Consider the following 12,429-nt stretch of genomic DNA (forward strand, 5'->3'; position numbering starts at 1 on the left):
TTAAGTGCACATTACTTATCCCTGTACACCTGTGCACTCTTGAATCATTCATCGGCATCATGCTGTGTCAGACAATAAAGTACACGTTATTTATCCCTGTGCACACATGCACTGCTGAATCATTCATCTGCATCATGCTGTGTCAGACAATGAAGTGCACCTTATTTATCCCTGTGCACACGTGCACTCCTGAATCATTCATCATCATCATGCTGTCAGACAATGAAGTGCACGTCATTTATCCTCGAGCACACGTGCACTCCTGAATCATTCATCATCATGCTGTGTCAGACAATAAAGTCAATGTTATTTATCCCTGTGCACACGTGCACTCCTGAATCATTCATCATCATGCTGTGTCAGACAATAAAGTCAATGTTATTTATCCCTGTGCACATGTGGACTCCTGAATCATTCATCATCATCATCATGCTGTGTCAGACAATAAACTGTGCGTTATTTATCCCTGTGCACACGTGCACTCCTGACTCATTCATCAGCATCAAGCTGTGTCACACCATAAAGTGCACGTTATTTATCCCTGTGCACATGTGCACTCCTGACTCATTCATCGGCATCATGCTGTGTGACACCATAAAGTACACAATATTTATCCCTCTGAAGCATAGCTGTGCATGTTTCTGAAAACCACCCAACATACTGACAGTTCCTGAAGCCTTTGTGTTAACTCAAGTTTTCCAAACCTGTGATTCTTCTGCTAAGGATTCATCGTACCTTTTCATGTTGTTTTGGATGTTTTTTTTGTTTGTTTAAAGAGTGCAGTATTGTATGCAGTAATTGGTCAGATCAGCGAGGTACAGAGTGGTACAATGATCTCAGTGGCATTGCTAGACACACCCTTTCTAGTTAAATGGGATATAGAATGGTCACAACTGAAATTCTCTCACATCTCCCCAAGATCTTTAATCATGATGCACTTTTCTGTCTGATTACTTCAGTTGTAACAATAATAATAATTTATATAATTTCTGTCAAGTCTCATGATGCTACATTTATTGGCATTAATGATGAGGTCATTTCAATGCACCAGATATATACTTTTCTGTAGGACACTTTGGAGAACAATGGCATCTTTTATTAAAGCGATTGTTTTACCCAGTCTGTAGTTTTTAGCATATTTTGTTACCCGTCATCTGTTTCCCACTTTTGCATTAAGTAGAATCATTCAAAAATAAATGGTCTGAGAGCAGAGTCATGTGAGAAACCACTGTCAACCTATATTAGAAGAGACAGTTCCCCCCACAGGTGCTATATCTTCTCACATAACCAGCATTTTTCTGTGCATTATGGATGGACTGAGATTTTATACATTTAATTTATGTTATTCAATTATGCAAAATAAAATCAAGTGTTTTTTTTAAAGATCTAGGTAAGCAGAATGCACTGTCAGTCCTCCATCAAATGCTTCTGTAAGATCTTTAAACAATTACACAAGATTCAGAGGGTACGCTATCCCATGAACAAACTCATATTGTTCCGTTTGTAAAGGTAGGTCAGCTGAGCCATTCTACATACTTCTGTTGTGGCTGTCTACAATTTTTATAAAAAGTAGTGGTTATGACGATACATCTTACGTTGCTTGAGTATGACATGCCCCCATATAAATCAGGGCAACAACCTGTACCTGTATATAAGGGGCATGTTCACATACTAACATGTTTGCCATGACTGATACAGGGTTTTCCTCAGCTCTGACTGGAAATACACAATCATGCTGTGGTCTTTGATTTTATTATTGTTATTATTATAATAATAATGACTTAGTTTCTAGCAGCAGTTAACAAATCTGCCATTTTATAAAGAATACTTCCCTTCATGCCTTCAGCACTGTGACATATTTCTAATTGTAAAGGTTGCACACATTTTTTTCTACAAATGCACTCACTCTTGTTCTGTGGCTGGATAATCATTTGTTTATTGTTAGCACATTATATTCACGTTTTTTTCTGTTTTCATTTTCGAATGTAATTGAATACTGGCATTATTTTCTAGTCTTTGAGATCAAGATGACATTGCAGTTAGTTCAGTAAGGTTTGTGAAAATAGATACATTTTATACTGTGCTTAATCTAGATTTGTTCCATGACTAAGATAAGTTCTGAAACCTAAGTAGTAACTACTTAGTTTCTGTTGTATACCTCACTAATTTTGTGATGCTACCATTTTTGATGAATTTGTCTGTGTAAATCCATTTTAACTGGTATGTATTTATGAATACAAAGATAGTATTAGGGGACATGTTAATAGTGCCCTGAGCAAGTTAACTTGAGTTATGCAAGATATTATAGTTTGTTTTTTTAAGTATTTCAGTATTTCATTTACTGATTCTTAGGCTGGAATTCATAACAGATATTGTATATTTTGCAAATACTTTCACTTACACAAAGGGGGAGGTATTGATTCTCAGCCCCCGTACACAGACCAGATTTCAACTACTCAGCAGCAAGGGGTTTGGGGGCTGCATGGAAAAGTGGTGGTCTTGGAGTGTGACCTATTCAAATTAAGCCATAAAATAGCCTATTGAACTCTACTGCATAAGGGAATTCATAATGTACCTGTGGATTTCAGTGGGAGAATTTGATCACGGTGTAGCAAAGCAGCTTCACCTGCTGAAATTGTCACTAGGGGTAAGTAGTGTGTGTGTGTGTGTGTGTGTGTGTGTGTGTGTGTGTGTGTGTGTGTGTGTGTGTGTGTGTGTGCGCGCGCACATGCTCATGTCTGTGTTTGTGTGTGTGTGTGTGTGTGTGTGTGTGTGTGTCTGTGTGCGTGCATGTGCATGTCCGTGTGTGTGTGTGTGTGTGTGTGTGTGTGTGTGTGTGTCTGTGTGCGTGCATGTGCATGTCCATGTGTGTGTGTGTGTGTGTGTGTGTGTGTGTGTGTGTGTGTGTGTGTGTGTGTGTGTGTGTGTGTGTGTGTGTGTGTGTGTGTGTGTGTGTGTGTGTGTGTGTGTGTGTGTGTGTGTGTGTGTGTGTGTGTGTGTGTGTGTGTGTGTGTGTGTGTGTGTGTGTGTGTGTGTGTGTGTGTGTGTGTGTGTGTGTGTGCGTGCGTATTTGTGAGCATGTGTGTGTGTGAGAGAGAGTCTCAAGTATTTCTGTAAGTCTGTATGTATGTACCTGTGGCAGGGAGAGGCAGTGTTCGTGGTTGTGTGTGTGTGTCTGTGTGTCTACACTACTTTTTGCACAGGGTAATAGGGCAATAAGCTAGGCAGTTATCCAGATTCCCCAGTTTATCAATTCATAGACATGCAGATTACAACCTAATGCAATTCAGCACCATGCAGGTTTTGCAGGAAGAGGTATTGCTGGACAGTGCAACTCGCAATATATAATTTCATTATTTTATTATTTCTTTACTGGAATTTGTTTACCAGAAAAGTCTGACTGAATAGTATTCAGTTTTTGAGTGGAGGTCTGGAAGAAAAACACCATTGCACAGACATCATGGGCATCATTTGGATCGTTTCATTATTTGCATTCAGTTTCATTCATGAAAACAGTTTCATTATTCAGACATCCTTGACATCAGTTACATCATTTTCTTGGAGTTTCAATTAAAGATAAGAGTTCCATTTTTAAACACCAGGAGTAATGTGCAGTCCAATTTCATCATCACACATAGCTTGTCAGTTTTTTAACTAAGAATATTTGCTACTCTAAGACGTGCCCTTCTTCCCCTATATTTCTACCTCCCCTTTAGTAAAGTATGAGGATGAATTTACTTATGAGTGAGTTTAATATTACTATTAGGTAGAGACGACAGCATTATGATCTGTGTTAATTATACAGGGTGCAGCCAAGAATGGGAGTAGAAATATCCTTGATTTATCAGTATAATAAGATCTAAGATATTGTTATCCACAGTTTGATCTTGAAGCATTTGTTCCATATTGCAACTAATAATGTGTGGCCAGGAATATTGTGAAGTATCTAACAAGAAAAAGGGAAATAAGATTTTAGTAATTGTTTACAACAGTGTCAATAACATTAAAGAATATACAGGGAGTGACAGATGATTAGATGGTCAGTTATCAGGATATAAAAAAGGTCATTTGCCAGCCTCCGAGAATAAAAGCATGCTGCAGGTATGAACTGTGAAACAATCACTGATGTGGCAAGGTAGGTTCAGCAGGAGAAACCGCAGTGAAAGAAATATTCCTTTCCAGATTTCCATGGTTGTTTTCAACAAACATCATTTGAATATTTTTATTTTCCATCAAGGGTTTGGTTGGGACATGAAGTCTAATCTTCCTGAACCCCTATGACAACAAGTTTACTCACCACAGGCAGGTGAGTGTGGCTGTTACAGGTGTGTTCTGTGCCAGACTCATACCTCTCAACTGTCCAGATTTTCATCTCATGTTTTTGATCTATTCCTCAAAATTTTGATTTTCTTGCAAATCACCGAGGATTGACGTTACTATATAATGACACACATTTCAGTTTCAGACTTCATATCCTTCAGAAAATGCACACTAAGAAATCTTGTTATTCTAGCAACTTTCTAAGTTTATAAGAGCAATATTTAAAAATTGTCTCTATTTTTGGGCATTTGTTCTTCAGTGTTTTAGGCTTTGTCCAGATTTTTTGTGAATGGAGGTTGAGAGGTATGGTAAGTACAGAAACAGGGGAAGCTCCGAAATGTATTATTTTCACAGCAGTGTTTAAAAGCATAAGAAATGTCTTGCAGCTAAGCGTTAGTGCAAACACTTTTGTTTGTTCTTGGAACAAACGAAGCAAGGCAGGGAAACGTTACCTTTTCATTTGGTGGGATCAGTTATTCAGTATAATTCTCTCTCTGTTTTAAGTTAGAATTACACATTTCACGATGTACAAACACACTTCTGAGTTAAGAGGCACATTGCAGTAATTCAAGGAATAATGATGCTATTCAGTTATGTCAGATGGTGAAAACGGTTGACAAACCATCCTGGTGTTAACATCGCTGATGCGTAAACATTGGGCTTTGAGGTTCTCCAGATCCACACCAGTGGACACCAGTGTGACACCATAACAGATGAAATCATACCAAGTCCAGATTCTGACTTCTGCTATTTATCATGACACGTCAGTCCAGCCTTCCCATTCACTACGTTACATACTCAATGCAAATAAGGGGGTCCCCAGGGGGGTTAAATAAAGGCTGCGCCCCATTATGGACAGAAGGATATTCGTCTGGTCATCGGTTTGCACTTCGAACAGAATGCCTGGTCTGCGGCTAAGTGTGTTAGTTGTTGTTTGTTTAGGAAGTAAGTGCTTTAGTTTGTTGAAATGAGTAGCATTTAGTTGTGTGTTGATCTCTGCACCCTAATATGTACTCGTTATTTATTTGCTTATGTATTTATTTTTCCTAGGTGTTCGGTCTCAGGTGTCCCTGACAGAGACCGGCGGGGATGTGAAAATGCCCGGAGAGACCCTCCTGCTGAGCTGTAAAACCTCCGGGTTCACCTTCAGTAGCTACTACATGCACTGGGTCCGGCAGCAGCCCGGGAGGGGGCTCGAGTGGGTCGCAGGAATTAGCAATGACGCTACCCAGACCTGGTACTCCTCATCGGTAAAGGGTCGGTTCACCATCACCAGGGACAATTCCCAGAACCACCTTAACCTGAACATAACAAGCCTCAAACCAGAGGACACGGCGGTTTATTACTGCACTAGATACACAGTGATAGGAGTAAGTGAGATACCCACACAATAAATGTGCATATACAACTCGTTACTCACCTCTCAAAATTTCGCGTCACGTTCAAATTTTTTTCGTCATATTTTTGGTCCGTAAGTAATTCTGGTTTGGGCAAATCATTGCATAATGGAGTATGCACCTCCTTTAGTGTAGCCACTCTGTACATTTACATCAACATTTACTTTGCCCTTATCCCCCCCCCCCCCTCCTTCTCTTCTTCCTCCTCCTGGAATTATTTCTTTTTTTTGTCTAGTTGAATTGCGCTAACAAGATGAGAAGTACAAACGCATCAACTGTCCGCTCATTGCCTGTAGGGTTGCCACCTTTTCAAATGGTCAAAGCAGGACATTTCCGGGACACACATCAGATTTAACAGACCGACACATACCCACGGTCAATACAACGGATAGAACTTTACTTTTTTGCCTAAATGAAAGCTTATTCTTGTAGCAGTTTAGTTGCTTATTCTGTTTCTTGTAACATTTAGCTATTTTACATACAGAAATAACTATTTTATGCAATTATTACATGAAATATGGGATATAATTATGTCCTACAATCTCAGGACATTTGCCATTTTTAATATTTTTGGTCAAGACACAACTGCCCAAAAAGGGACTGTCGCTGGCAAAGTGGGACAGGTGGTAACCCTAATGCCTGTCATTTTTCATCTCTTTCAGCCCGCAGTGGAGACTACACAAACACTCACTCAAACACACACAGGGATACAGAAATAACTATGCCACACCCCACATATACACAAACTGATAAATACCATCCATGCCCCTACGCTCACACACACACACACACACACACACACTGATACAGTAACAAACAAAGCCCTGACCCCCACTCCATCACACACACTCTGTGCCATCGTACTGGGTCAGGAAACCGGAAGCATCTATGGACTCCTCTCACCACTGGGTAGACGCTGCTGTTTTTAGGGAGCAAATCATTAGAAAGTTCAATGAAACTAGTTCTGCCATAAACTGGCTAGTGTTGTTTAACATTATACAACGTAAACTGCGTTAACAGCTGGGCTCTAATTTAGAAATCTGAAAATCTGGTCACAAAGGTTGTATTTAGGTCTGTTCAGTAACCATAAACCTGTCAAGGTGGTATATTCCATGCCTGGAACTGTCCCTGACCTTCCCTTGTAACTTTACCCTCTACTCCTACCAAGGTGGTATATTCCACGCCTGGAACTGTCCCTGACCTTCCCTTGTAACTTTACCCTCTACTCCTACAAAGGTGGTATATTCCACACCTGGAACTGTCCCTGACCTTCCCTTGTAACTTTACCCTCTACTCCTACCAAAGTGGTATATTCCACGCCTGGAACTGTCCCTGACCTGCCCTCCTGACTTCACCCTCTACTTCCTAACATGTTTGATTTTCTCTGAATTACTTGGCTCACAGTTAAGTCTAATGCCCCGGAACAAAAATTCGTACTTACTGTTTAGAAGAGCAACAAATCAACTTTGTAATTGAGTAATATTTAATGTTTTCTTGATCCTTTCTGTTTCAATTATTTTTCACTTTGTTCCTAATCTTTGTGAAAAAAGTGACCTATGGTGTAGCTAGAAATTTAAAATTTGCACTCAGAAATTATTGTCCATCTTCACTTTGCATTATGATTTAGGAAAATATCTCTCTCCTTCACAGGCTCCTGATGTACATATTTAATATCACTGAGGAAAGGGAGCAAAGTCAGACGAACCCTAATTTTCACTGTTACAATCATATTTAGTTGCTGCCTTCCCTCTAGCTACAGAAAAGGATGTTTCTGAACAATAAATCCTACCTGTAGGAAACAGATTTACCCTGCAAGTAATACTTTAAACATCTACATAGATATTAGAGGTGCTCCTAAAGGAATTTGTTACACCCTTCAAACCACCCAAATACATTCACTTGGTCTCCATATTTATACCTAAAATAAACATCATTGCTTTGCATCCCAGCAAGTTATTCAGCCTTGCTTATGTCCTGGTACTTTTTGCCAAGGCACTTGTTCCTTTTATCTGCATTCCATATGCACCTCACTTTTATTTGCTATAAATGGCCTTCCCTTGATTGAGTCATCATTCATAGAAAGCAAACCACTGTCTCAATTTATTCTTGCATATAGCAATGCTAAACTGCAAATATTGCTTAAAACAAACATTTATGCATAATGTTTGTTATCTCCTTGTTTCAGGAAGGGATACTGGAAGATGACTGCTCCCAATTACAGCAGCTTGCTTTTCCTCCAGTGATGTGCATGATTTTAGATTATATCCTGCACCTGACTCTAAGGATCAGTAGGACCTTGGATGCAAATGACGGGCAGTATTATCAAAAGCACTTGCCACCTTCCCAAAATACACACACAGGCATGCACACACACACACACACACACACACACACACACACACACACACACACACACACACACACATACACACACACACACACACACACACACACACACACACACACACACACACACACTGACACATAGACACACACACACACACACACACACACACACACGCACACACACACACTCTGACACATAGACACACACACACACACACACACACACACACACACACACACACACACACACACACACACACACACACACACACACACACACACACACACACACACACACACACACACACACACACACTGACACATAGACACGCACACACACACACTGACACATAGACACACCCACACACACACACTGACACATAGACACACACACACACACACACACACACACACACACACACACACACACACACACACACTGACACATACACACACACACACACACACACACACACACACACACACACACACACACACACACACACACACACTGACACATACACACAAACACACACATACACACACATATACACACACTACAGTGAACTACAAATTAAGAAAAAGGGAAAATGATCTTCATTCTTACAATGTAGTTATGCTTATGTGCACTGTGCTGTCAGCAGGGGTCAGTGTAGGAGTGCAACATCATCTAGTCACCAGGTTTATTTTATTTGTCTTGGTTTAATTTTTCCAGGTTTTTCAGGTTTCTAATACCATGACAGGAATGGACCCCATTCCTAAGTCAAAGTATGATTAATTAAAGCTCAAGAAATTAGTATTGTTTCAATCTCTGATGTCAGTCAAAAGTGCTCTTTGCAGCACCCCAGCATCCACAATGTGCCCATTAATGCCTCCTTCTGCACTTCATACAGAGTTACATATATCAATAGTATATCTAAATAAGACAGTGCATTCTGGGTATCCTTCCACATTGCCCTCGTTTCTGCCTGCAAATCCTGGTATTTTATGACTTTGTGTCTGCCTGTATGTAACACACTGTAAATCAGTGGGTGCAGCAGTTTTAATTATCAATGCTACTTTTGTCTTCTTTTCATGGACTACCATATTTGGTTTGCTCACGTCTATTTTTTGGACTGTTGGTAATGGATGATCCCATGTGATATAAACTTCATTCTCTATAATGATTTGTGGTCCATATTTCCAATGCTTCTCATTTACTTCAGTATTGTAATGTTTGCACAGTCCCTAAAGCAACAGTCTTGCCACATTACTTAAGCAGTAACTGATGACATGGTGTGGTATATTGAAGATTTACCCACAGTTGGCATGGTTTAATCACAAGGCAAAGCCCAAGTAATTAAATAAACCCAACCGTGGGTAAATATCAATATACCACAACCACGGAGTCCGTTATTGCTGTTATACAATGACATTATTTAAGAAAAAAATACTTACTTTTCATAAATAATGTCTGTGTATAATGGCACATTACTGTTCTTCCACAGCTGGTGGTATACTGCTTCCTTGTGTTGATGTACTGTGCATGCATCATGCATATGGGACGTGCATTCCTACGCATACCCAGTACATCAATGCTTTAAAACGGAAGCAACGGAGAAAAGAAAGCGTCCGTTGCTCTGTTTTTTTTTTTTTTTTTTTTTTTAAATTAAAAAAAAACAAACTTTAGGGCAGTTTAGTGGTAGGAGACAGACAGCATGGATGAAATACAAGGGATATCAGGTACGTGTGTTTAATTTTAAATAGCGTACTTGATTTCTCTAGTATTTTGTTCAAGTTGTGTCTCTGGTATGTCCGGAGTCGGGGCTAAAGATTTTATTTTTATTTTTTAAGAAATAAAAATAAAATTTAAACAATGTACCAAAAGAAAGAAGTCCGGGTGACTGGACCTTTTTCCATTGATATATTGTGGGATTTACAACAGGCATGCTGGTTGGGTTGGCCAATCAGCGTGCACATTTTTGAATATTAATGGGGGGGTCATTGTATAATATGCTTTTTAGTGTACAGTCCCTCTGTCATTAGTGTATCACGCCCAGCAACAAGATGTGCAACTGTTTCCAGTTCTGTTTTACAGAGCCTGCATTTGTCTGTTTCTCCCACATATTCAGTGGAGTTTGTAAACCTCCATGTTCATAGTCCACTATCCTGGACCACTAATATTAACCTTTCATCTTTTGGTTTATATTGCCTCTCCATAACCATTCCTGCATCAAATCCTGGTAAACATGAGGTTGTTCCGGGAGTTTTCTTTACTTGCAACTACATTTATGCCTTTTTCATATTTCTTGTCTTCTCATCTGATCCTTCAACTTATATTCTTTCTTTTGTTTTTGGCACATTTAGTTGCTGCTTGATTTTTTTTACTTCTGGTTTGGTTTCCATTCCTGATTGACACAGATATGCTTCTGCTAAACTAAGCATTAAAGTCATCTTAGATTTGTTGTCTTCATGCTTTACAACTTACTCTAAGTTTGAATCTGATGAAATCAACAGATATGTATGCAGTCCTACGACTGCAGATCATAAACAAGTTTTGAGGAGACCCATACCTCCTTCAGATTTAAGAATATATAATCTTGGTATACACTGGGTTTTATATACCATCTGAAAAGCACGAAGCATTTTTCTTGTTTTCCTATCCAACTTATCCAATAACTTTTGGGGCCATTCAGTCATCCCAAAACTGTAAGTTAGAGCCTGAAGAGCAAATTGATTTAGAGCTAGGAGTTTGCTCTTAGATGTTAAGGCTGTTTTCAGGATTAATTAAAGTATTCTAAAATATTCCTTACTAAGTTTAGTTTTGTTCCCATTTGTTCATGTTTTATTGTTGATTATACCATGACCCCCCCAAAATGTGCACGCTGATTGGCCAGCGTGCACATTGTAAATCGAGTTATACTAATGGAAAAAGGTCAGGTCGCCCGGACTTTTTTCCATTAGAATAACTCTACTTTTAAAACACTGTCTCGCTATGTTAAATGGGTTTAACATAGCGAGACAGCTTTAAAATAAGCAATGGAGATCTCCGTTGCTTATTTTAAAGCTGTCTCGCTATGCTAAACCCATTTAACATAGCGAGACAGGTTTTAAAAAAAAGCAATGGAGAAAGCAAGATCTCTGTTGCTTTTTTTACTGTTTTGCTATGTTAAATGGGTTTAACATAGCGAGACAGTTTTAAAATAAGCAACGGACATCTCCGTTGCTTATTTTAAAGCTGTCTCGCTATGTTAAACCCATTTAACATAGCGAAACAGTAAAAAAAAAAAGCAACGGACATCTTGCTTTCTCCGTTGCTTTTGCCCACAGCTCTGATGTACTGCGCAGGCGCGAGTACATCAGAACTGCCGCGGATGCCAGACATCTACGGAAGGGCAGTAAACAGGCATTATGCTATGCCATTATTTAAGAAAAGTAATAATTTCTTTTCTTAAATAATGTCATGGTATAACAGCAATAACCCACTTCTGGGTGTGGGTAATGCTGTATTTACCCACGGTTGGCTTTGTTTGGACCCTCGGGCTTCGCCCTCGGGACCAAACCACGCCAACCGTGGGTAAATCCAGCATTACCCACACCCAGGCGTGGGTTATTGCAATATCCTTCACCAATTCCCATAGCTTTATACATCCCCACCTGCTCAAGTTCCTTTATATCACATTCCTGTCTCAGACTGAATATTTTCTGTGTGCTGCAGCATATTTATCAAGACCAAATTACATTTTTATATCGTCTGAGAAATTTTGACCACTTCCAGTTGAGCTTTTAGATCCTCATCTGATAAACTATATAGTTTGAAATCATCCACAAAAAGAAGATAAGTCTTTACACTTTATTGTTTTCTGGGAGCCTAATTGTAGCCATGGCCTAAGCTGTGAAGTAGACAGCCTAAATGGGTTAAAGGCAAGACAAAGGAGCAACAACGACAAAGAGCCACCCTGGAATATCCCCTTTTGAATTTTTATCCCCGGGGTAATAACTTGTCCTTTATCGTGGCCTAGCAGCAAAGTGGTCTGCCACTGTTTCATGGGCACTGCCTGGTAATCGATCAATGTAGGGTGTACCCTATACATTGGTAACTATTCCTGTATCTGTGAGTGTGGGATGCTGTCAGATTTTGTAATCTAGCCATGCCATATTTAGATTCTTTCCTTTTTTACAGTTCTCCATTATGACTTTATTTAAGAACAAATGATCCTTTGTTCCATATGACTTTCTTTTTCTACCCTTTTGCTCTATTGCCATGGTTGAGTTTTCATCTGGATGACTATAAACTCTGTCAGCATCATTTCCAATATATAGGTTATACATAGCTGGAAGGCAAGTTATTCGTCTATAATTTTTATCATAGCTTGCAGGTTCACTC

At 39.4% G+C, this 12,429-nt stretch overlaps 1 gene segment (V, D, J or C); it reads left to right on the plus strand.

Moving 5' to 3' along the window:
- Positions 1-5,195: 5,195 nt before the first annotated feature.
- Positions 5,196-5,714, plus strand: LOC122814892. The segment is given in 2 exon segments: positions 5,196-5,265; positions 5,371-5,714. Coding segments are annotated over 2 exon segments (390 nt in total).
- Positions 5,715-12,429: the final 6,715 nt, after the last annotated feature.

The sequence above is a fragment of the Protopterus annectens genome, chromosome 11.part0 (assembly GCF_019279795.1).
Source record: "Protopterus annectens isolate FY-2018-M chromosome 11.part0, PAN1.0, whole genome shotgun sequence".
NCBI classification, from domain to species: domain Eukaryota; kingdom Metazoa; phylum Chordata; order Ceratodontiformes; family Protopteridae; genus Protopterus; species Protopterus annectens.